The following is a 25117-nucleotide window of genomic DNA, read 5'->3' on the forward strand; positions in this document are numbered from 1 at the left end:
TTACTTAATCATGACTGATTGATCGCCAGAACCGTCCTCATCAACACCCACACCTGTGTTAATGGATCAATCACTAAAACGATGTTAGCTGCTCCTTTTAAGGCAGGACTGCAATGATGTTGAAATGTGTTTTGGGGGTTAAAGTTCATTTTCTGGGCAAATATTGACTTTGCAAGTACAGTAATTGCTGTTAAGCTGATCCCTCTTTGACATTCAGTAGTATATGCAAATTGCCATTACAAAAAATGAAGCAGTAAACTTTGGAAAAATTACTATTTGTCTCATTCTCAATACTTTTGGCCATGACTGTAGCTTATTTCCTTTATGCCAAGTTCACACTGATTTTTTGAGGCAGTTCAAAATGAAAAATTTTAAAGAGGAAACAGTTTCAGGAAACGCTCCTTAGGACGAGTTTTTCTTTTCCTGAAATAGTTTTAGAATTTTTTTTCCCAGAAGTGTTTTTTTTTGTAGCTAACAGTAGTTTGGAGTGAATTCCATCAGAAACTGATTCAAAGAACTGATGATTTCTTTTTTCCACCAGGCGATTTTCAAAACTTCTTCAGGAATACAACGGTCTAAAAACTCCTCACATGAACCAGCAAAGTAGATTTCCCTTATAAATGAATAAGAAAAGTTTTTCAAACATTTCAAAGCCATTTCTCAGAAGAATTTTGAAGTGGAGCGCCAAAAAAAACCTTCTTAAAAACACGGTGTGAACATTGCCTTAAGGCTATGTGCCCACGATGCAGAAATGCTCCGGATTTTTCCTGAGCGTTTCTGCATCTCCCTGGCAGAAAAAACACATGCGGATTGTACATGCGGATTGTACATGTGGATTTTACATGCGTTTTTCCTGCCAGGGACAAGCGGAAGTGAAGCGTTCTTCACATGCATTTCCACATGCGGGTTGACAAGTGCTTTCCAAGCGATTTTAGCATCACTTGGAAAGTGCTTGACAACTTGGTCACACTATATAAATCCATGCAAACGGCAATAGTGTGACCGTAAAAGAATGGTAAAAAATAAATATTGTACTTATCTTCTGATGGCCCCCGGTGTCCTTATCCCATCCGTCCAGTGTCCCCGGTGTCTCGCGGTGGTCTAAAAGGACCTTCCATGACGTCATTTAGTCATGTGACGGGTCACGCGACTGCCGACGTCAGCGGTCGCGTGACCCGTCACATGACTAAATGACGTCATGGCAGGTCCTTTTAGACCATCGCAAGCTGTCGGGGAGCCAGGACGCATCACTAAGGAGACTGGGGGCCATCAGAAGGTAAGTATAATGTATATTTTTTATTTTATTCTTTTTTTTTTACAGGTACTATGGTACCCGGGTCTGGAGGAGAGTCTCCTGTCCTCCAGACCCGGGTACCATCCGCACATTGAATCGCTTAATATCCGCATGTGCACATGTAGTGATGCGGATATCATGCGATTCAATGCAAGTCAATGGCGGTGAAAATGCCGCGATTCCGCAAAATAATTGGTTGTGCTGCGGATTTTTCCGCAATGATAATCCGCAGCGGAAATTTCCGCAGCATGTGCACAGCACATGCGGATTATCATTGGGGAACATGGCAGGCCTTCTACCATGAGTTTTTTAAGCGTTTCTGCAGCGGAATTGCCGCTGCGGAAACGCTTAAAAAAACGCATAGTGGGCACACAGCCTAAATATCACAGGAGGCAAAGTGAGCGCTTGAGGCTATGTTCCCACAATGAGCGTTTGGGGCATTTTTGACGCTGAGTGTTTTTGCTGCTTCAAAAACGCAGCGTTTTACAGTTCTAGCAAAGTGGATGGGATTTATAGAGATCTTATGCCTGCTGGGTTTGTTTTTAATGCTACATAAACTCACCTGCGTTGTGTTTTTCAAGTCTACAGCATGTCAACTTCTCTTGCGGGTATGTTGAGTTTTCTGTGCAGATTTTCCCCATAGACTTACATTAGATACGGAAAATCCACAGCAAAAAAATGCACATGCATTTATTTTTAGTGCGATTCCGCCGTGAAAACGCATCAAAAGCGCATGTAATCTGCACCTAAATATAGAAATAAAGTTTTGGCAAAGGAAAAAACCAAGAAGTGTCAAAAAGAAAGCAGCTTTATTCAAAGCATGACGCACCAAAAAGAGACGAAAACAGCAGAGTCAAAAACAATATTAAAAAACGCACACAAAAACACAAGGTAAAAATGCAAGTAACCTAATTTAAATAATAGGTGCAGAAAATCTGCAACTTCAAAAATGCACCAAAAGCTCATCGTGGGAAAGTAGCGTAAAGGGACAAAACTAAAGTATGAGTAAAACAAGAATAAGATGAGATCCAATTGAAAAAGGCCAAATGATGGCTAGTGGTCCCAGCAGGACCAAGGGTCTTGTAACCAGAAAAAAACTGCATCATAGGCACATAAATATATATATATATATATATATATATATATATATTTATTTATTTATGTGCCAATGATGCAGTTTTTTCAGGTTACGAGAAATAATACATATGTAGTAATATATATACAGTACAGACCAAAAGTTTGGACACACCTTCTCATTTAAAGATTTTTCTGTATTTTCATGACTATGAAAATTGTACATTCACACTGAAGGCATCAAAACTATGAATTAACACATGTGGAATTATATACTTAACAAAAAAGTGTGAAACAACTAAAAATATGTCTTATATTCTAGGTTCTTCAAAGTAGCCACCTTTTGCTTTGATGACTGCTTTGCACACTCTTGGCATTCTCTTGATGAGCTCCAAGAGGTAGTCACCGGAAATGGTCTTCCAACAATCTTGAAGGAGTTCCCAGAGATGCTTAGCACTTGTTGGCCCTTTTGCCTTCACTCTGCGGTCCAGCACACCCCAAACCATCTCGATTGGGTTCAGGTCTGGTGACTGTGGAGGCCAGGTCATCTGGCGTAGCACCCCATCACTCTCCTTCTTGGTCAAATAGCCCTTACGCAGCCTAGAGGTGTGTTTGGGGTCATTGTCCTGTTGAAAAATAAATGATGGTCTAACTAAACGCAAACCGGATGTAATAGCATGCCACTGCAAGATGCTGTGGTAGCCATGCTGGTTCAGTATGCCTTCAATTTTGAATAAATCCCCAACAGTGTCACCAGCAAAGCACCCCCACACCATCACACCTCCTCCTCCATGCTTTACGGTGGAAACCAGGCATGTAGAGTCCATCCGTTCACCTTTTCTGCGTCGCACAAAGACACGGTGGTTGGAACCAAAGATCTCAAATTTGGACTCATCAGACCAAAGCACAGATTTCCACTGGTCTAATGTCCATTCCTTGTGTTCTTTAGCCCAAACAAGCCTCTTCAGCTTGTTGCCTGTCCTTAGCAGTGGTTTCCTAGCAGCTATTTTACAATGAAGGCCTGCTGCACAAAGTCTCCTCTTAACAGTTGTTGAAGAGATGTGTATGCTGCTAGAACTCTGTGTGGCATTGACCTGGTCTCTAATCTGAGCTGCTGTTAACCTGCGATTTCTGAGGCTGGTGACTCGGATAAACTTATCCTCAGAAGCAGAGGTGACTCTTGGTCTTCCTTTCCTGGGGTGGTCCTCATGTGAGCCAGTATCTTTGTAGCGCTTGATGGTTTTTGCAACTGCACTTAGGGACACTTTCAAAGTTTTCCCAATTTTTCGCACTGACTGACCTTCATTTCTTAAAGTAATGATGGCCACTCGTTTTTCTTTACTTAGCTGCTTTTTTCTTGCCACAATACAAATTCTAACAGTCTATTCAGTAGGACTATCAGCTGTGTATCCACCAGACTTCTGCACAACACAACTGATGGTCCCAACCGCATTTATCAGGCAAGAAACCCCACTTATTAAACCTGACAGGGCACACCTGTGAAGTGAAAGCCATTTCCGGTGACTACCTCTTGAAGCTCATCAAGAGAATGCCAAGAGTGTGCAAAGCAGTCATCAAAGCAAAAGGTGGCTACTTTGAAGAACCTAGAATATAAGACATATTTTCAGTTGATTCACACTTTTTTGTTAAGTATATAATTCCACATGTGTTAATTCATAGTTTTGATGCCTTCAGTGTGAATGTACAATTTTCATAGTCATGAAAATACAGAAAATCTTTAAATGAGAAGGTGTGTCCAAACTTTTGGTCTGTACTGTATACATATATTATATCTAATATAAATATAAATAAATATATATAAATAAATAAGTATGCATAAATAAATAAATAAATATATATATATACAGTATGTATTTATATATATGGTACATATTTATTTATGTATATGCCTATGATGCAGTTTTTTTAAAATTACGAGACCCATAATCCCACTGGGACTTGTGGCCATAATTCAGATATATTGTTGTGTTAATTAGTCCAAACTGCCAAAAAAGTTTTATTAAAGTTCTATAAACTTGACCATCTGATCATATGTCTTAGCTAGGAGTGGACGTAGACAGCATAGGACCCTGTGCAAAAAAAGTATATGAGCCCCCTGCTATATAACGCTAGCTTGTAGAACATAAGGAGTTTGATTTAAATCTTCTTCTAGCAAATTCTACATAAATGTGTAATCCACCAGAATAGCTTCTTCCCAACTGGTGGAATTTTCTTTTTTGCGCTTTTTTTTTCCTGCCCATCTTCCAAGAACCATAATTATTATATTCTTGAGTCTGCATAGCCGTATAAGAGTTCACTTTATTTTTTGCGGGAAAAGTTGCAGCGTCGAATAACAATATTCAGTTTACCAAATAATGTTCTAAAAAAGTGAAAAAAAAATCCAAGTTGGGTGAAATGGTAAAAAAAAATATTTCTGCCATTTTTTTGTTTTTTTTTTTTATGGCGTTCATGGTGCAGTAAAAACGACCCAGTAACATGATTGTTCAGATCAGTCCAATTAAGGGGATACCAAACTTGTAGAGTTTGTTTTTTTATATTTTAGTGGTTGAAAAAATTGAAAAAAGTTTCAAAACTTTGTAAAAAAAAACTATTTAGTTTGTGTCGCCATTTACTGAGACCCATAACTTTTTTATTTTTCCATTGATGGAGGGTTAGTTTTTTTTTATGAGGTGAGCTGTCAATTTTTTAGATACCATTTTGGGGTACATATATTTTGTTGTTCTCTTTCTATTATATTTTTGAAGATAGATGTAACAGAAAAACGGCAATAATGGCATCTTTATATTTTTTCTTACACCATTAATTAATTTTATATTTTCATATTTCATGGTTTTTGGACTTGTGAATATGCTATTTTTATTTCAGAATTTCCTTATTGGAAAAAAAACTTTTATTGAGTTTTTTTTACGTTTTTAACTTTTTGTTTATTACTTTACTTTCTTTTTTTTATTCCCCCCTCAAAACTGCAATTGATTGATCTCGCGTATTATGTATTGCAATACTTTAGTTTTGGAGTAAAAATGACGATCTCCTATGTCATCGGTTTTATAGGAGCACAAAGATGGCGGTGATAGGGGTCCTGATAGACCCTCAGCTGCCATGGTAACCCATTGATAGCCCACCATCGCGTGATGGACATAGGAATGGACATACCACCCACTAGAGACTAACAGTAGCATGGGACTAAGTTGCAATATTACACATAACCTGTGGAGAGGTGTGGTGCTGTTTTTTAAAGAAAGCAGCCATGTTTTTCTGGTTACATTCAATGAAGTAGATGGTAAGAAGCCCCTGTTATTATCAAATTAAGATGGCGGTGAGACCTTTGTCCTGCACAAGGGTCCTTGAACAGCTTAAGCCCTGTCATCACACCTAGTCATATTTCATTTTGGATAATGCTTATCCGACTAATGTTTATCCTCGTAAAGCCTTTGTGAGGGGCTATATTTAGGGACACAATGCAATGTGCCATGGAGTTATCACAGCAGCAGCAAATCTAAAGGTTTCTAAATTGGTTTTCGCTGAAGGCTGGAATATTTGACACAAAATGATGCGTAGTAAACAGTGGTAGGGAAGAAGAAAGGGCTTTGTTGCCCATAGCAACCAATCACAGCGCAGCTTTCATTTTGTATCCAGCTCTGGAAAAATGTAAGCTGCTCTGTGATTGGTTGCTATGGGCAACAACCGTGATTGGTTGCTATGGGCGTCCAAAGATAAAAATGGGGGCAAGAACAAGTAACAACGGTTAAAATGGAGAAAAATGTGACGAAGAACCAGCAAGCGAGAAGTGGGCGCAAAGCTGATAAATGATAAAGATGTTATAAAATGAAAAGCAGATGTTAATACTTAGGCCCACAAATGTAATATAGGTTGTATTTGCCTATCCCTCACACTGCTACATTTACAAGCACTGCTACATCTATGCATTAAAGGGTCCCGTCCCCCCCAAAAAAAAAAAAAAAAAAAGATTTCTCCTATCTTTCGGGAAGGGGATAGCTTGCTGATTGTAGGGGTCCGACTGCTGGAATACTCAGCAATCCCAAGAATGGGCCTCCCGAATGGAGCATGCTTGGCCTCTGCTCCATTCATTGTCTATAGGACTGACAGGAATGGCCGAGCGCTGTATTTGGCAGTCCCATAGACAATGAATGGAGCAGACATACCATTCAGGGGCCCCATTCTCTGAATCACTCGGAACCCCAGTGATCAACAAGTTGTCCCCTATCCTTATTTTGTTCATTCTTTTTGGCTTTTTTTTAGCACTTTTTTCAAGCCAGAATCTCCCTGAAAAAGATATTGTGCACACATAACCTAAGACAGGGATGTCAAACTCAAAATACACAGAGGGCCAAAATGAAAATCTTGGACAAAGCCGCGGCTCAACCAGTATACATTATAATGGCCCCACAAACTCCTCCATACAGAATAATGGCCCCACATAGTCCTCCATGCAGAATAATGGGCCCCACATAGTCCTCCATACAGAATAATGGGCCCCACATAGTCCTCCATACAGAATAATGGGCCCCACATAGTCCTCCATACAGAATAATGGCCCCACATAGTCCTCCATACAGAATAATGGGCTCCACATAGTCCTCCATACAGAATAATTGGCCCCACATAGTCCTCCATGCAAAATAATGGGCCCCACATAGTCCTCCATACAGAATAATGGCCCCCACATAGTCCTCCATACAGAATAATGGGCCCCACATAGTCCTCCATACAGAATAATGGTCCCACATAGTCCTCCATACAGAATAATGGGCCCTACATAGTCCTCCATACAGAACAATGTGCCCCACATAGTCCTCCATACAGAATAATGGGTCTCACATAGTCCTCCATGCAGTATAATGGGCCCACATAGTCCTCCATACAGAATAATGGGCCTCACATAGTCCTCCATACAGAATAATGGCCCCACATAGGGGTGGTGGTTCTTGTGTCGTGGGCCAAATATAATCACCCTGCGGGCCAGATTTGGCCCACGGGCCAGAGTTTGACAAGTGTGCCCTAAGGCTATGCGCATACAGAGATTTTAGATGAGTATTTGGTGCAGAAACTCTCCAAATCCTCCTCCAAATATTAAACCTCCTCAAAACAGGGTGAATTTACGCTCTTTTTCTACTACGAAAAGTCAGCAAATATAATCCATGTGCGTCATAGAGGCATATATGAGGCTGTCTAGGAACCTGCAGCCGGTCCATGCATCGCAGTCCGAGAATGGACTGCAAAACACGGATGTGTGAATCCAACCTTAAAGCTGCAAGTACTGTTTTTGGAAAGGATGGGGGTTATAATTACTTTCAATTTAAAAAATATATATAAAGAATCATTGTTATAATCCGAATTAAAATAAATTTGTATTTGGCAAAAGAGTTCTGCCCTTTGCATATTCTTTTTTTTCTTTTTAAAAGAGTCTGCCAATAATAAACCGAAGTGATCACAGGAGGTCTAGCAAACAACCATAAACTATGGAGGACTCCACCAGCAAGTGTTAAATTCCCCTGCAGCGCCACCACAGGCAAAATAAAACATAGTAACGGAGGATACATCAATGCATGAGAGTCTGGAAAAGTCATGGTGACCATATTTCTGGTACAAATATGACTGGAACAAATTAATAACTTTTTATTAAAAGTTTTTTTAAGATCAGAAAATCCATTTTAAATACCCTATAGGAAATATCCTATTAGAGAGTTAAGAGAGCCGCTAAGGATCCTCATCTCTTTGCCTATTTAGGTGAATAGGAGCTGAGCTGCATTTCTCGGCAGCAGCCACAACACAGTGACCGGTGCTGTGCAGCTCCTGAATTGTTCACTGCTTATATCCAGCAGCTGATAACAGCTGATACATGGGGGCGCCGAGCGTTGTACTCCCACCAATCTCATATTGATTCATTATTTTCTGATAGGTCATCAATATCAAAAGGCCAGAAAAGCCATTTAAGTTACATTTCTAATAAAAAAAAAGAATAAAAAATATAAAAGAAAAAAAAAGATACATATATAATTTTAAGTGAAAACCACTAAAACATTCAAAACTTCAGGAAAACATGAACTTTAGTGTTCAATTTCCCTACAGTGCCTCCGCAGGGGAAATTAAGCATTACACAACGTCAATGAGTTGTCTGCGTTAAGCAGGAGAGAACAGGTCCTCCAGAAAAGAGGGTTTCTTTTCGTAGCTGTTCTTTTTTCTGGACTGTGAGATAAACCCATAACTATCCTAGACAACCTTGAATTATAACCACTTCGACATCTTCAGCCAATCATCTCTTCTGTACTAAATACTATGCTACTCTAGACATAGGCTGAAAAAAATGTAGCAGCAGCATATAGCGATATTTAGCCATGTGACTTGGGTCGCGGCTGAAGTTGCCGTCTAACCGCAGCCTTATAAAAATTGTATCTTTGTGGCAGTTGGACCTTTAAGCATCCTTGCCAATGTTCACATGCCAAAATGCAGGACAGGACTGTCCCACACCACTCCCTTCTCCGGCCACATTAGAACGGTTGGCAAGTATGCTTTAGGCTCTCTAAACTCTGCCGACAGTTGTGTAACTTTGGTAGCTTAAAGAGGTTGTCCACTACTTGATGACCTAGCTTCAGGATAGGTCATCAATGTCTAATTGGTGGGCAGGTGACATCCGGCACCCCAGTCGATCAACTGTTCTTGGCACCGGTGGCCGGAAGTGTTCAGTTACGAAGCTGCTCCGACTACTGCACATCCGCCCCCTTTTGAGCAGTTCCAGCTGCAGCCGATAGGATAGGTCATCAATGTCGGATCAGTGGGCAGGTGACATCCAGCACGCCCATTGATCAACTGTTCTTGATGCCAGCAGCCGGAAGCGTTCAGTTACGAAGCTGCTCCATCTACTGCACATCTGCCCCCTTTTGAACAGTTCTAGCTGCAGCTGATAGGATAGATCATCAATGTCTGATCGGTGGGCAGGTGACATCCGGCACCCCTGCCGATCAACTGTTCTTGGTGCCGGTGACCGGAAGTTCTCAGTTACGGAGCTGCTCCAACTACTGACAGTGGCCACTGCCAGGTACTGCACATCATCCCCCTTTCGAGCAGTTCCAGCTGCAGCCGATAGGATGGGTCATCAATGGTAAAGTAGTGGACAACCTCTTTAAAAGGGTTGTCTGGTTAAGACAAGTTTTGACCTATCCAAGGAATAGGCACTAACTTACTGATAGATGGGGAATCTAACTTTTATCCCCTTAAGAATGTAGCGGCAGTGAGCATGCTCAATCGGTGCTCCATTTATTTTCCATGGGGCACTGTGCTTGCCCCTTTGAGGAAGAATAGAGCGGCAGTCGGGCATTCTACCTGCCATCTTGTAATGGTGCATCAGTGCAGGTCTTGCCATTCAGCAAGTTATCACCTATCCATGGGTGATAATCGGACAACCCCTTTAAGTAAAGCAAGAACCAGATTTGGGCAAACTTGGAATCTGCTACAGTAATGTTGTACTTTTGATATTAAAGATGATGATGACGACGACGATGATGACGACGATGATGATGACGACGATGATGAAGATGAATACAAAGATGGATCCCTGTGCCGTTACTGTGCATTCTGCAAGGTAACTTATCTATTGTTTATACACCTTCATCCTAAGAGCTCTCTGCTCCCCTGTAGATGCTGCCTCCTCTTTTCTGTTCTTCATACAGGAGGAAGCAGCTAAAATAGAGCAGAGAGCTCTGAGTATTACTAATATAATGAGCAGAGTGAATCCTTGGGGGTGGGCAGAGAAGAGCGTCTGGAAGGTGAAGCTCTAGCCTATCACTGCAGACCAGGAAGTGATGTCAGAGAAGGGGGATAACTTTTTGACAACTTCTGCTGCACGGCCCAGCAACATGCAGCGGTGGTTGTTTTCCATGGTTTGAAGAATCTATAGTCTACTAAAAACCTTTTAAGGGACCAGAATGAAAATATGAACAGCCCTGGTCTGTAACAGGGGTTGTCCGGGGATTTTTTTTTTTTAATCACTTTAAATATTAATAGAACTTATTTCATTAACATACCACATTAATCTATTTGTGTACCCTGACATACAGTACATATACGTCTGTGTCAGGGTGCATGTGTATGGAGCAGGCTCAGGAGCTGAGCCGACTCTGTACAGGGCAGGTGTCGACAATATTAAACAGCTGATGCCTGCCTCTAACAGCAGCAACCACAGCTAGTTCTGACTGCTGCTGTTAACCATTTAGATGCCGCTGTCAATCACTAACAGCAGCATTTAAAAACGGTTCGGTTGCCGGTGCGCACCTACCCTGCCTACCCCTGTTGCATGATTGTGGGGTGCCAATGGGTTAACACAGCAGCCAGGGGTCTAGTGAATACCCCAATCGCAGCCATCTTGGTCGTCATATGGAGCTGAGCCTGTCGTCGCTTTCATTATATTATGAATTTTCAGTATATAGTACAAGAGATCTAACGGTGCTAAAAAATAAATTGAAAATGAATGAAAAAAAAAATATTTAAAAAAATATTCAATAATAAAGAAATTGCAAAAAATATATATATTTGCTATTGCCACATCCATAAAAGTCCAATCCGTGAAAATATTAAATGTATTACCACAAACGATAAACCAAGAGTAAAGAGAGTAAACTCTAGAGAAATGAATCAGCGTTATAATAAGTATTATCTCTGTTATTGGTGCAGATTATAGAGACGTTGCCTACATTTTGCATATTTCGCACGTGCCCATGCTATATCATATGATGAATCTGTTTTATCCCCCAGCACTGCGGAGACTGTGATAAATGCCCCTGTAAAGAAAAGGATAAGAGCGAGCATTGTAAAAACTGCGAGGTAAGTACATTAATGCAAGCAATTACCTATATGCCCGGAGGCTTCACTCCAACTATGTAATAAATTCCTGCTAAAAATAAAACCCTTTGCATGCACAAAATAAAAAAGGCAACGCAAAGCCTATAGCACCGCCAAGTGGTCAATGAGAGCATTGCAGTGCAGATTTGTATTGTAATCATTTTCATTTTCTTTCTTTTTTCTTTCTTTTTGCAGTATTGCCAGTTTTGCTACGTGTGCCCAGTTATATGTGAGACAGCCTGCAAGCCTGGTAAGTTGCCCACAGGATTAGTCGAATAACTAACCCTGCAGCCAGTCCGGAAATTGTGGTCTGTCAAACTCGGCCATGAGAAGCTGGCCTTACAGAGGCATCCTCTAAAAATATATTTATGGCAGTGACATCCGGTAAACAAATACTTTTATGGTTTCCTTCTGTTTGAAGGAGACGTCTGACATGCACTGCAGAAGCTGAGTAAAAGGGGCTTTATGGATATAGATTTATAAAGGGGTCTTCTGGTTTTGGAAAACCCCTGTCTGCAGTTGGTTTTAAAAAAAAAAAATCAAAAAAGTGCTTTTCTCACCCTATCCGTGTCCAGCACTGAGTCTCTGCTGCAACCAATCAGTGAGCTCAATGATTGGCTGCAGTGCTGTCAATGTGACATCAACGCGGTAGACCAGCAAGTAGCGGCACCCTTCCTGGATGCTAATGACGTGCCCCCTGGGGCCGTGGGGTACTCGTAGGCTGGGCCGGTCCATCTTGGGGTAGTCATGGTGGCAGTGACCCGGTCCGTGGCCCCGGGCGGTCAAATAAAGAAAAGGGGAATAAAGTTTTTGGGGATAATGTTCGTGTGGTATGCGGCTATATGAGGCCGCCGCTGGGGTGCAGGTCCACTGGGGCTGATGGTGACGCCGGAGAGTTGGTTCAGCTCTCCACGGGCAGAGCTAAGCTCCAGGGCAGGATAGATGATTTGATGAGGTAGATGTTGTCGGCAGGGACAGTGTAGTGCAGGGCAGGTGATGCAGTAATTAGTCAAGGACACAGTGGGGTGCAGTCTTCAGACTTTACTTACAGTTGTTTAAGCTGCTCCAGGTTACAATGGCCAGATTATTACCGCCCACGTCCTGTGTCCTCCGGGGAAGTGATCCAGCCAACTCTCAGATATCTTGGAAGCACTTGAACGTGACCCCTTTCTGTGTGCCTCTCCAGGTCGTCTCTCTGCGCTGGCTCTCTCCCTCCTGCCCTGCGCCTCACACTCAGTGTCCCGTTTAGTGGCCATGGGCCTTGTCGGGCAACGTCCAGTCTGTCCCCTTGGTCCTATATGGCCACCTTTTCGGCGATTGTGTGTGGAATTTGGTTACAGCACATGAAATACTGCAACCTCCGGTTTGCTAGCTGAGCCCTCAAGTACTCCACTAGACTGGGGCCGGTCCCCTACTGTGGCCTGATCCCTCCACGTCAGCGTGAATTCGGGAGCATGGGTGGCCTCCTCTCTCTCTCTGGAGCCCTCCTCACTGCTCCGGTCTTCTCTCCTCACTCTTCACTTGGGCCTCTCTGAACTGTACTCCTGCTCCTAGCCCTGGAACAGGAGACTGGACTGAACTGCCCCCCCCCCCCCACTTGCTCCCCTGAGCAGAACTCCTCCTGAACTCCTTCTAGAAGTTTCTATCTTTGTTATTATACTCCTACTTCAGTGCTCCCCTAAACTACTTCCTCCACCCACCTCCTCTACCTAGTTCCATCCTCCAGACAGGGACCAGGGACTGTGCTCTCCCTTAGGAGCAATCTCACCATTCCCTACTGGAGTGGTGTTGTGTTGGATGTGGGTGTGTGGGTCCCGGGTAGTGCTCCCTCCTTACCTGAGAGTGGGGTACCACACCTCTGGATGAGATGCAGTACCTCTGTGGCAACTGGACCTGCAGGGGTGCCACATTCCCCCTCTGTTAAACACCACGTCCGTGGGCTTGAACAGAGTAAAACAATAATTTAAGACATGCAAAATTTTTAGGATGCATCCAAATAGAAGAACAGCAAATAAATAACTTTTCTTCCCTTTATGGGAGGCACTTTTCTTGAACGCTACATATTACTATCAGGTATATAAAACAATATAAAAACATTTTTAATAACACTCTTTCACATATAAAACCCCAACGTAGGTCCTGGGCGTGGCTGCAGGGCATAGCTGATCCACTCGTTGGACCACGTCTTTGGTCACACCAAACCGGTTTTTCTTCAGTGGTCTTATAAAACCAACAGGAAGCACCTTAAGAAGTCCTAACTTTGTACAAATAAAAGTTCTGGCTGTTCACTGTCCACAACCTATAAGTCCTTTTCTTAATCGGGTATACACAACATGAACAAAAACTTTTCACACATAGATTATATCAATACCCTTCCGGGTAACTATTTACAGTTTTCAACTTTTAACTAATGCAGTTCAGTAGTGGCGCTCCCTCCGGGGAACATTTGTCCACCACTAGATGGCGCAGCCGGATCATCAGCCTTAGATGGCAGGGGTACGCTCTCCTCCTCCACCACCCTATGCACATGTAACGCGTACCACCCACGTTCTCCGCTGTGACGGGTATAAGTGACTCTATCATCGGGGTACAGATCTCGTCCTGGGTGTCCCTGCTGTAGGTGGGACTTCACATCGCGCCGGTCACAAAGAGGTCCGTGGCCAGTTGAGGCTCCCGAATGAAGCCCCATCCTCCTTCCAGGTCAAACTTGACCACGGTTCCCTCGGCGCTGGGACTAGGTTTGGCAGGCTTGACTTTGCGGGCCCGGGTTTTAGCCTGCATGTTGCGAGCCTCCCACTGCTCTTGATGCTCCAGCTGCTCCACTGCCAGTTTTCGGAGTTCCCGCTGACAGTACTCCTCTCTCCTGAGGGCCTCTGTTTGGGTCTCCTGCGGAAAGTCCATAAGGTTGCCCTCCAGGTTGTCCCACCTGTACTCCTCTCCTCCTTTGCAGGCAACCAGGGGCGCGGGGATGGGCATTAGAGGGGCTCCCTGCTGGTCCTCGATCCTTGCGGACCAGTACCAATCGGCGCGCCCTTACACCCAGCCATCTGTAGGGGCAGGTGGTTCCTTCAGGGAGCCTAGGAGGGTGTCAGTGCTGTCGGCGCCTGGGGCAGGGGTGTTGTTGTTACCTGCTCTCACGGCCGCTCTGGTACTGCGCGGCGCCTCTGGGTTCAGGACAGGCCCCGCCGGGGCTGGGGTGCTGGTGGTAGGGTTGAGTGTGGTCCGCTGCCGGGCTAGCTTTACCAGCAGCTCATCTTTCTGACGCGCCCCCTGGGCCTGTGCTGTGCTGCTGTGCAGGGGGAATACCCGGAGCCGGATCGCTGGGGGTTGTAGTCTCCGTGTGGCGGTGACCCGGTCCGTGCCCAGGGTGGTCAAACCAGTGGCAGTCTAAATGTTGTAATAAGTGTCCGACTACGCCACCCGTGGATTGCGGTCAGTGGGGACCGCCGCTGCGCTGCCGACCGCTGAGGCTGATGTTGGTTGCGCAGCTGAGTATGGGATAACTCCCCACGGGAGGAGTATTGCCTCAGGGCAGCTAATGTGGATGATGGTGGTAGTGATGGTGAGAGGGTCCCAGTGTTATGTTCTGCTACCAAAGCTAAGGAAAGAGAGGAGATCTGTCCCTACTATGAGACTCAGCTGAATCCCTACGATGTAACAGGGAACCTGATCCTGCGATCAGACCTGCTAAAGTCCTAATCTAGTCTGTACGAAGACCTATAGATGTGGGGAGGGAATCCCTACAAGTACTAAGGACTGGGAGGAATATGGGACACCTCCTAACAGAAATAGTAGCAGACAGACGAACAAACAAAATAGATAGAACATAGAGGTCCGTAGACCAAGCAAACTAACAGAGTTAGATACAGAGCACAGGCTAGCTAGAAAGTAGATATACAATGAAGTCCAGCAAAGCCAGAAGGGCGGAGCAGGACTAAATAGGCCAACAAGGTCATGTGACCAGCAAAGGAAAAAAAACCTAACAGCAAGGTTCTAACAGTACCCCCCCTTCTAAGAGGATCCTCCGGATCCCCTAGGACCAGGCTTATCAGGAAATCTCCTGTGAAACGCTCTGATAAGTCTGGACGCGGAAACATCATCTGACCTCACCCAAGAGTTATCCTCGGGTCCGAAACCTTTCCAGGCCACAAGATACTGCAAACTACCTCTATACCGTCTAGAGTCAAGGATGCGAGAAATTTCATATTCCCCGTCCTCCACCACCGGAGGAACAGAGGCAGAGGCGTCACCATCCGACACAACAGCTTTTTTTAACAGAGAGACATGAAAGACCGGATTAATTCTCCAGGAGGTAGGAACCTCCAACCTAACAGCAGATTGGTTGACAACCTGAAGCACCTTAAAGGGCCCTACAAACTTGGGACCCAATTTCTTAGAAGGAATCCTCAACCACAGATTCCTAGAGGACAACCAAACCATGTCACCAACAGCGAACAAAACCTCCTGTCGTTTCCTATCAAAGTAGTCTTTAGATTTTCTGTTGGCCTCCTGAAGATTACCACGCACATCCGTCCAAACTCTTTCCAAATCACCGGAAAAATTCTCCTCCTCAGGCACGGCAGATCCCAACTTGGAGAACGACCCAAACGACGGATGTCTCCCAGAACAACAAAAAAAAGGCGAACAACCAGCAGAAGAAGATGTATGATTGTTCAGAGCAAATTCGGCAAGTGGCAGAAACTCAGACCACCCCTCTTGATTGTCTGCCACAAAACAACGCAAGAACTGTTCAACATCCTGGTTTTTCCTTTCTGTCTGGCCATTAGATTCAGGATGATATCCGGACGAAAACGACAAATGAATTCCCAACCTGTCACAAAAGGCACGCCAAAAACGAGCCACGAACTGAGGACCCCTATCAGAAACAATGTCAGTAGGAACGCCATGAAGTCTGACAATTTCCTTGACAAAGGCCTTAGCGAGAGTTTTAGCGCAGGGCAGTTTGACGAAGGGAACCAAGTGACACATCTTGCTAAAGCGGTCCACGACCACCCAGATGACAGTAAAACCCTCAGAGGGGGGAAGGTCAGTTATAAAGTCCATAGCCAAATGTGTCCAAGGAGCACTGGGGACCTCCAAAGGACAAAGCAACCCCGCAGCAGGAGTATGTGAGGACTTAGATCTAGCACATATAGTACATTGGCGCACCCACTTAATGACTTCCTTCTGCCATCCAGGCCACCAAAAACTGCGACCCACCAGTCTCTTGGTCTCAGAGATTCCGGGATGACCTGCCAACCGAGATTCGTGACACTCAACAAACAAATCTCTCCTAAAGGTCTCAGGCACAAACAACCTCCCATGAGGAGTGTTAGATGGGGCATTCTCCTGAGCTTTAAGAATCTCATCTTCCAAAACGGAGTCTAAAGCAGCTATCACAACACCTTCTTGTAAAATGTTTTCCTCTTTCTCAGCACCGACTATGGGAGAAAAACTGCGAGACAAGGCATCCGCCTTAACATTCTTAGTACCAGGGATGTAAGTAACGGAGAAATTAAACCGCGAGAAAAACAGTGCCCACCTAGCCTGACGGGCATTCAGGCGCTTGGCAGCATCAAGATATATCAGATTTTTATGATCCGTAAGAACCTGAACAGGAAATTCCGCACCTTCCAAGAAGTGGCGCCAGTGTTCAAATGCGAGTTTAATAGCCAATAATTCCCGATTACCAATATCGTAATTCAATTCAGTCTCCGAAAATTTTTTTGAAAAAAAGGCACAGGGATGTAATCCATCCCCGTTATCCTGAGACAATACTGCGCCAACCCCCACAGAGGAAGCATCAACCTCAACCAAAAACGGCCTAGTAACATCAGGCTGCATAAGGATGGGAGCAGAGGTGAACCTCTCCTTGAGATACACAAAAGCTTCAATGGCCTCAGAAGACCACTGAACCGCATCAGCACCTTTCCTGGTGAGATCAGTCAGAGGTTTGACAATACTAGAAAAATTTTTTATGAACTTTCTATAGTAATTGGCGAAACCCAAAAACCTCTGTATCGATTTCAAACCAATAGGCCTAGACCATTCCTGCACAGCCTGAACCTTAACCGGATCCATCTCAAAACCTTTGCTGGAGATAATGTAGCCCAAAAAACTAATTCTCTGTACAGCGAACTCACATTTCTCCAGCTTAGCAAAAAGCGAATTGTCCAATAATAACTGTAATACCTCACGCACGCTCCGCCAATGAGACTCCAGATCTGGCGAATAAATCAAAATGTCATCCAAATACACAACCACATTTTTACCGATCAAAGGTCTAAGGATGTCATTAATCAGATTCTGAAAAAATGCAGGAGCATTAGTGAGACCAAAAGGCATAACCAGATTCTCAAAATGACCCACAGGAGTGTTAAAAGCAGTCTTCCATTCGTCACCCTCCTTCATGCGCAACAGATTGTATGCCCCCTTAAGGTCAATTTTAGAGAACCACTTGGCCCCCAATAACTGGTTAAACAGATCAGGAATCAATGGCAGTGGGTAAGGATTGCGTACCGTAATTTTGTTAATCTCACGAAAATCCAGACAAGGACGTAAACCGCCGTCCTTTTTTTTTACAAAAAAAAATCCAACCGCCACAGGAGACTTAGAGGGCCTAATGTGACCGGCGGCCAAGCTTGTCTGTATGTATTCCTCCAAAGCCTTCCTCTCAGGAATAGTAAGGTTAAATAAACGACTCTTAGGAAGAGTCGCTCCAGGGACAAATTCAATAGAACAATCATAGTCTCTATGGGGAGGCAAAACCTGCGATTCCTTCTCAGAAAAAACTCTCCAAAAATCCTGAATAGGAACAGGCAATTCTCCCCTATCCAAAGCTGCAATACGCCCGTTACAACACTTGTCATAACATTTATGGCTCCAGGATTTAATTTCACTGGTAGACCAATCCAGTACAGGATTGTGAAATTTTAACCAGGGCAAACCCAATATTACTGGAGAAGGCAAGTTATTCAACACTACCAAATCCAATTTCTCATGGTGAACACCATTAATAGTGAGAGGAAATTCACTGACCTTGAGAGTAATATTCTTCAAAGGGGAGCCATCCACAGAAACCACAGCAATGGGGGATGACAAAGGTTCAGGTTTTAAATTGAGTTTTTCCACGAATCCCCCATCAATTACATTCAGTGTAGACCCGCAATCAACAAACACCCAAAATTCCATTAATTTTTCCTGAGCAATCGTGGAAGCGGCTAAAAATATACCCTTGGAATTTAAACAGGCAATACGGGCGTGACTGACCATTTTTTTTTCTTTCTTCATACGAAGCTCACAGCCTTTAATCAAATGACCAGATTTTCCGCAGTAGAAACACAAGCCTTGCGAAAAACGACGGTCTTTTTCTTGAGAGCGAGGTGCCACCGATCCAATCTCCATCGGTTCACCACTGTTAGTACACACATTATCATAACCAGAAACTGACATAGCAGAGGATTTGCTCTCATTAACCCTAGCACGCAGTCTTCTATCCACCCGTATAGCTAATTGCATAGCCTGTTGCAAATCTTCAGGTGTAGGATAAGCAATTAGCAGGTCTTTAACCCTTTCACTGAGCCCAGCAAGAAATAGACTTTTCAGAGCAGAATCGTTCCACCCTGTTTGAGTGGACCAACGACGAAAATGTGTACAATATTTTTCCACATTACCCGATCCTTGTTTTAGACGTCTCAACTCAGTCTCAGCTGATGCGACACGGTCAGGATCATCATATAATAGTCCCAAAGCAGAAAAAAAACTATCCACTGATCTGAAGCATGAATCACTAGGTTGCAAAGAAAAGGCCCACTCCTGAGGCTCTTTGCGCAAAAGTGACATTATGAACCCTACGCGCTGGGATTCATCCCCAGAGGACTTAGGTCTCAAACGAAAATACAATAAGCAAGCATTTTTAAATGAAAAAAATTCTCGGTGTTCACCAAAAAACAAATCCGGCAAACATACCTTAGGCTCCAAGAAATGTGCTCCAGGACAGTTACTCACGTGCTGACGGAGCTCGGCCACCTCCAGAGAGAGTCCCTGCAGGCGATGAGCCAAATCCTGAACCGACACCATGATGGAACAGAAAAATCTTTCCTTAGAGAATTTGCTGGCTGGACTTACTGTTATGTTCTGCTACCAAAGCTAAGGAAAGAGAGGAGATCTGTCCCTACTATGAGACTCAGCTGAATCCCTACGATGTAACAGGGAACCTGATCCTGCGATCAGACCTGCTAAAGTCCTAATCTAGTCTGTACGAAGACCTATAGATGTGGGGAGGGAATCCCTACAAGTACTAAGGACTGGGAGGAATATGGGACACCTCCTAACAGAAATAGTAGCAGACAGACGAACAAACAAAATAGATAGAACATAGAGGTCCGTAGACCAAGCAAACTAACAGAGTTAGATACAGAGCACAGGCTAGCTAGAAAGTAGATATACAATGAAGTCCAGCAAAGCCAGAAGGGCGGAGCAGGACTAAATAGGCCAACAAGGTCATGTGACCAGCAAAGGAAAAAAAACCTAACAGCAAGGTTCTAACACCCAGTGCTAATGGTGCAGGTGCGGCAAGGAATCACAGAGACTTGTAATTGCAGTTTCCAAAGCTTTACTCACGGTTGTTATTCAGGTCAATGCTGCAGGCGATGACTGCCCAAGCCGTGCTGCGTCCACCAGGTGAGGGACTCGGTCAACTCCCAGGCAATTCCAGAGCATGGTTCAGAGCTCCCCTCTCTTCCTTTCTACTGGCCGTCCCCACCAGTGACCCACCTTTGTCCAGCTTCCTCGGGCCTTCTGTTGGCGAAACCTCTCCCGGTTTCCCTGACCCTATGCGGTATGCCTTTCTGGTGGATGTAGTGAGGGGTCGCACCAAGATGTGGTCACAACCTCCGGTTTTGGCTGAGGATTAGTCGCCTCCACCAATTTGGGTTCCGGTACCCTATTCTGCCAACCCTTCACCCAGTATCTCCTCTGGGCATATGGGGTTCCTTCTGCCTTCGTGTCTCTGGGCCTTTCTTTGTGTTCCTTGCTTCCTTTCTCCTCTGTTCCAGTTCCTTTCTTACTTTCCTTTCCGCTCCTTCTCCTCTCTCTTTCTGCTGTTTCTGGCCTCCACTCCAGGCCTGCCTCTGGAGCTGGGCCCAGACTGAGCCACAGCTCCCTGTCAGCCCTCTCTGGCTGAGCTCCTCTCCTTTTCTCCTCCTGACTGAACTGGCTGAACTCGACTGGACCCTGTTCTAAGATGGTGCCCACCTTATATACCTCCTTCTGACACCCGAGCCCAGGTGACTAGCAACCAATGGGCTCCTGCCTATGCCCAGAGACCCACCCCTATCTGCTCCTACACCACTGGGTTTTCCACCCCCCTCCCCACTCCAGCCAGGAACAGAAGCTGTCGTGCCTGCACTCTGTCTAGTGGGAGCACCGTTGGTCTGTTCCTCGGAAATGGGGTGTGTGTGGTGCATGCAGCTTACTGAGTCCTGGTCCACACTCCATCCTTACCCGGGAGTGGAATATCACACCTCTGGACTGAGGTGCAATACCCCTGTAGCAGCCGAGCCCACGGGGTGCTACATTTCCACTGCACGACGGCGGCCTGCTGGGCTACCTCCATCCGCCGGCCCAGCTCCTGTACCTCCGCACGCAGGAACCCCATATCCTCCAGGGTTAGCTTGCCCAGGACTACTACTTCCTCCACCCACCTCCTCTACCTAGTTCCACCCTCCAGACAGGGACCAGGGACTGTGCTCTCCCTCAGGAGCTATCTCGCCCTTCCCTAGTGGTTGTTATGGATGTGGGTGTGTGGGTCCCAGGTAGTGCTCCCACCTTACCTGAGAGTGGGGTACCACACCTCTGGATGAGATGCAGTACCTCTGTGGCAACTGGACCCGCAGGGGCGCCACACTAATGTAGTGGAAACAGGAGCAGAGGAGTATTTTAGGGTCTGTTCACACATTCATAGTGAACGGTTATGAAGAATGAGCGTTAGAACTCCGTAGCCGACATTTGAGTTTCTGCAGTGGATGTGACGCGCCCCCTGGGCCAGTGTTGTTAGGGATACCCGGAGCCGGATCAGATGGGGGTTGTAGTCTCCGAGTGGCTGTGACCCGGTCCGTGCCCAGGGTGTCAAGCTCAGTGTGTGGCAGTCCTACAGATGTTATTAGAGTTCTTTGTGTCGACTACGCCACCCGTTGATTTGCGGTCAAAAGGCCGCCGCTGCAGCAGGGTCCACTGAGGCTGGTGATGTGTGTGCAGCTTAGGTAGTATAACCCCCAACGGGAGGGGTATAGCCTCAGGGGGTCAGCCGTGGAGGATGGTGGTTGTGAAGGTGCAGCAAGGAGACTCAGAGGCATAAAATGCAGTTCCAGGGTTTTACTTACTGGTGTTGCTCGGGTCACTGTGTACAGCAGTGACCACCCAAGCCGTGCTGCGTCCACCAGGTCCTGGACTCGGTCAACTCCCAGGCAACTCCGGAGTGTGGTCCTGAGCTCCTTTCTGTCTCTCCCTTCTTCTGGCCGTTCCCACCAGGGATCCACCTAAGTCCGGCTCCCTCGGGCCTCTTGTTGGTCAAGCCTCCTCTGGGCTCCCTGACCCTATTCTTGGTCTGCCTTCCAGGTGGATTTAGTGGGTGATCGTGGCAGATCCTGCCCACGACCTCCGGTTCCTGGCTAAGGTGTGCTGTAGCCTCTGCCAGCTTGGGATCCGGTACCCTGTTGCCGACCCTTCACCCTATTAGCTCTCTTATGGGCTCTTGGGGTCCCCTCTGCGCCTCTGGGTCTCTCTCTCTTCTCCTCTGCTCTGCTTCTCAGGCTCTCAGACAGACTGTCTGACTGACTGACTGTGGCTGACTGACTGACGTCTCACAGACTGACCCTGATCTAAGATAGTGCCCACCTTATATACTCCCTCTATGTGTGAGCTCAGGTGACCAGCACCCAATGAGCTCCTAGCTTTACCCAGGCTGCTCCCCCTATCTGCCCCTACACTACTGGGATGTTCCACCCCCCTCCCACTCCAGCCAGGAACAGACACTGTCGTACCTGCACATTTCTCTAGTGGGAGTACCATCGGTCTGTTCCCCGGAAATGGGATGTGTGTAGTGCATGCAGCCTACTAGCTCAGTTCCACACTCCATCCTTACCCGGGAGTGGAATATCACACCTCTGGGTTGAGGTGCAATACCCCTGTAGCAGCCGAATCCTCAGGGTGCTACAGATGTGCTGGAAGATCCCTACAAGGATAAGATCTATTGTCAATCACTCACAGCATGCATCATACTCCACGCCAAGTTATCCTGTTGCATGCGTATGGTATATAGAATACCCCATTCACTTCCACTGGATGCAAAACATCTGTGGATTTGATGAAAATTCCTGAACGTGTCAACCTAGCTTCACTGTATACTGGAGGAGCTGGGATTTGAGCTGTATATAGAGGAAACCTGTGACTGGTAATGATGCAGAACACATAGCTGTGTATCACCTGGCAGACACATATGTAGAAAAAGTGGAAGAGTGTGAAGGAACCGCAGGAACTCAGCCACGATTTGGAGACCCCGTAACATTACAGAGCGGGGGGCCGAGTGCTAAGGAGCAGAGGGCAGAAAGTCACCAACGTTCTGCTGATGCCATAACTGCAGAGTCCAGACCTCCTCTGGTATAACATCAGCACAAACACTACGGCCCCGCCAGGAGCTTCATAACTAAGCAGCTGCATGTAGCCGTACATCACTAAGCACAATGCTGAGCGTCGGATGGAGTGGTGTAAAGTCGCCACCACTGGGCTCTGGAGGAGACGTGTTCTGTGCAGTGACGGATTGCACTTTTGTATCTGCGTCTGATGGAGGAGCCTGCGTTTGGTGATTCCAGGGGAACGTTACCCCCTGACTGCACTGTGCCCCTGTACAGATGGTGGAGGAGGATAATGCTATGGGCTGTTATCAGGGGTCGGTCACAGCCCCTTAACCCTAAAATCTAAATTCTTCAGCACAAGACATTGTGTACAATTGTATCTTCCCGCTTTGTGGGAATAGTTTAGGGAAGACCCTGTTTTGTTCCCGATGACTGTGCCCAGAGCACAAGGTCCATAAAGACATGGAGGGGGAGAACATGACCGGTTGCACAGAGCCCGGACCTCAACCTCATCCAAGAACAGAGATTATAAACTCGGCCTCTCCCCAACATCGGTGTCTGACCTCTCAAATGCTATTCTGGATGAAGGGGCTAAAATTCCTTCAAAATCTTGTAGAAAAAAACCCCAGAAGGTGGAGTGGTTATATCTGCAAAAGGACCAACTCCATATTAATCTCTATGCATGTAGATGGAGGTCAGAAAAGCTCCTGTAAGTGTAATGTGCAGGTGTGCACGTGGCTCTCCAGGTCTTCAATTTCAGGAGTCGCCGCACATGAATCAGGGGACACCCAGTTCTTTTCATCGCAAAGAAGTTTACTCAACAGTCCGTGTGTAACATACTGCAACCGTAGCATCAGGCACAACACCTTCCAGTTCTCGCATCCACAGTGGAGTACACTTCTGGATTTTCCTTCTGTTCTACCTGGACTATCCCTTCCGGCTCTGCTTCTCTTCTCCCAGGGATACCCAGCCCAGTCCCGCAGTACGTCCGAGGTCCATTAATTCACCCACACGCTTCTCCACGTCAATCTTCCTCTGTACGGAATGTGCTCGCCAAAGCACCAGACGTTACAGGAATATATTCACCCAGGCATTTTAGTAAGGCCTTGTACTGCCCAGAACACTGTGCACTTTCCTTGCTGTCCAGCCCTTGCTTCCTACACAAACTTGACCTGGGCCCTTCCTAGTTATCAGTCAGTTCCCCACTGTCTTCCTATATAGCCCCTCCCACTATGGGCTAGTCCCGAACATTAACACTATCTTACCCTAATGTCGCAATGTAAACTACAGTCACTATCTTATCCTACCTATTTATGTCCTAAGCCCTAAACTATGTCTCATCTTGTGCTATCCTATACTGTATGCTATACTGTACATTACCAACACTGTGCATTGCTTATACACTATGCTGTACCATATCACAATTCACATCATACCACATAAATACACAATATATATAAAATACGCATGACACTATACACATTATGCACCATACAACATAATTGGTGTCGTTAGGGGCAGGAACGAAACAGTCTAGTCCACACTGCCTTACAAAGCTGCTATTGGGCCCGTGAGCCGGGGTGGTCTGGTGCCAGTGAAGACTATGGGAGTGCATTATACTATATGAAGGACTATGGGGGGTACATTATACTATATGGAAGACTATGGGAGTGCATTATACTATATTGAGGACTATGGGGGTGCATTATACTATATGGAAGACTACAGGGGGGTACATTATACTATATGGAAGACTATGGGGGTGCATTATACTATATGGAGAACTATGGGGGGTACATTATACTATATGGAAGACTATGGGGGTGCATTATACTATATGGAGGACTATGGGGAGTGCATTATACTATATGGAGGACTATGGGGAGTACATTATACTATATGGAGGTCAAGAGCGGGAAGACGCCGACAACGCTGGAGTCCGGACCCGAGCAGCTGCAGCAAGTGAGGAGGAGGGAGGTGAGTATTTGATTTTTATTTTTTTTATGTATGGAGGCATGGGGCATAATATGGGGGGGGGGGTGACATCCTGCATGGAGCATAATATGGGGGGGTGACATCCTGCATGGGGCATAATATGGGGGGATGACATCCTGCATGGGGCATTATAGAGAGAGGGGGTGACATCCTGCATGGGGCATTATAGAGAGAGGGGGTGACATCCTGCATGGGGCATTATAGAGAGAGGGGGTGACAGCCTGCATGGGGCATTATAAGAGGG

The 25117-nt window shown here is 45.6% G+C and overlaps 1 protein-coding gene across 2 annotated transcripts in view; it reads left to right on the forward strand.

Annotated features, from left to right (window-relative positions):
* LOC141172328 (uncharacterized) overlaps positions 1-25117 on the forward strand; it is a 48875-nt gene that overhangs the window by 17746 nt on the left and 6012 nt on the right. Inside the window, exons 2-4 of one of the 2 annotated variants that reach the window (XM_073656413.1) lie at positions 9886-9989; positions 11159-11227; positions 11441-11495. In XM_073656413.1, coding sequence (XP_073512514.1) covers positions 9886-9989; positions 11159-11227; positions 11441-11495 — 228 coding nt within the window. The remainder of the gene's footprint in view (positions 1-9885; positions 9990-11158; positions 11228-11440; positions 11496-25117) is intronic. The other variant, XM_073656412.1, reaches the window with a different exon arrangement.

Source organism: Phyllobates terribilis, unplaced genomic scaffold, assembly GCF_046119375.1.
Source record: "Phyllobates terribilis strain yellow unplaced genomic scaffold, ASM4611937v1 Scaffold_12__6_contigs__length_324123572, whole genome shotgun sequence".
NCBI lineage: Eukaryota > Metazoa > Chordata > Amphibia > Anura > Dendrobatidae > Phyllobates > Phyllobates terribilis.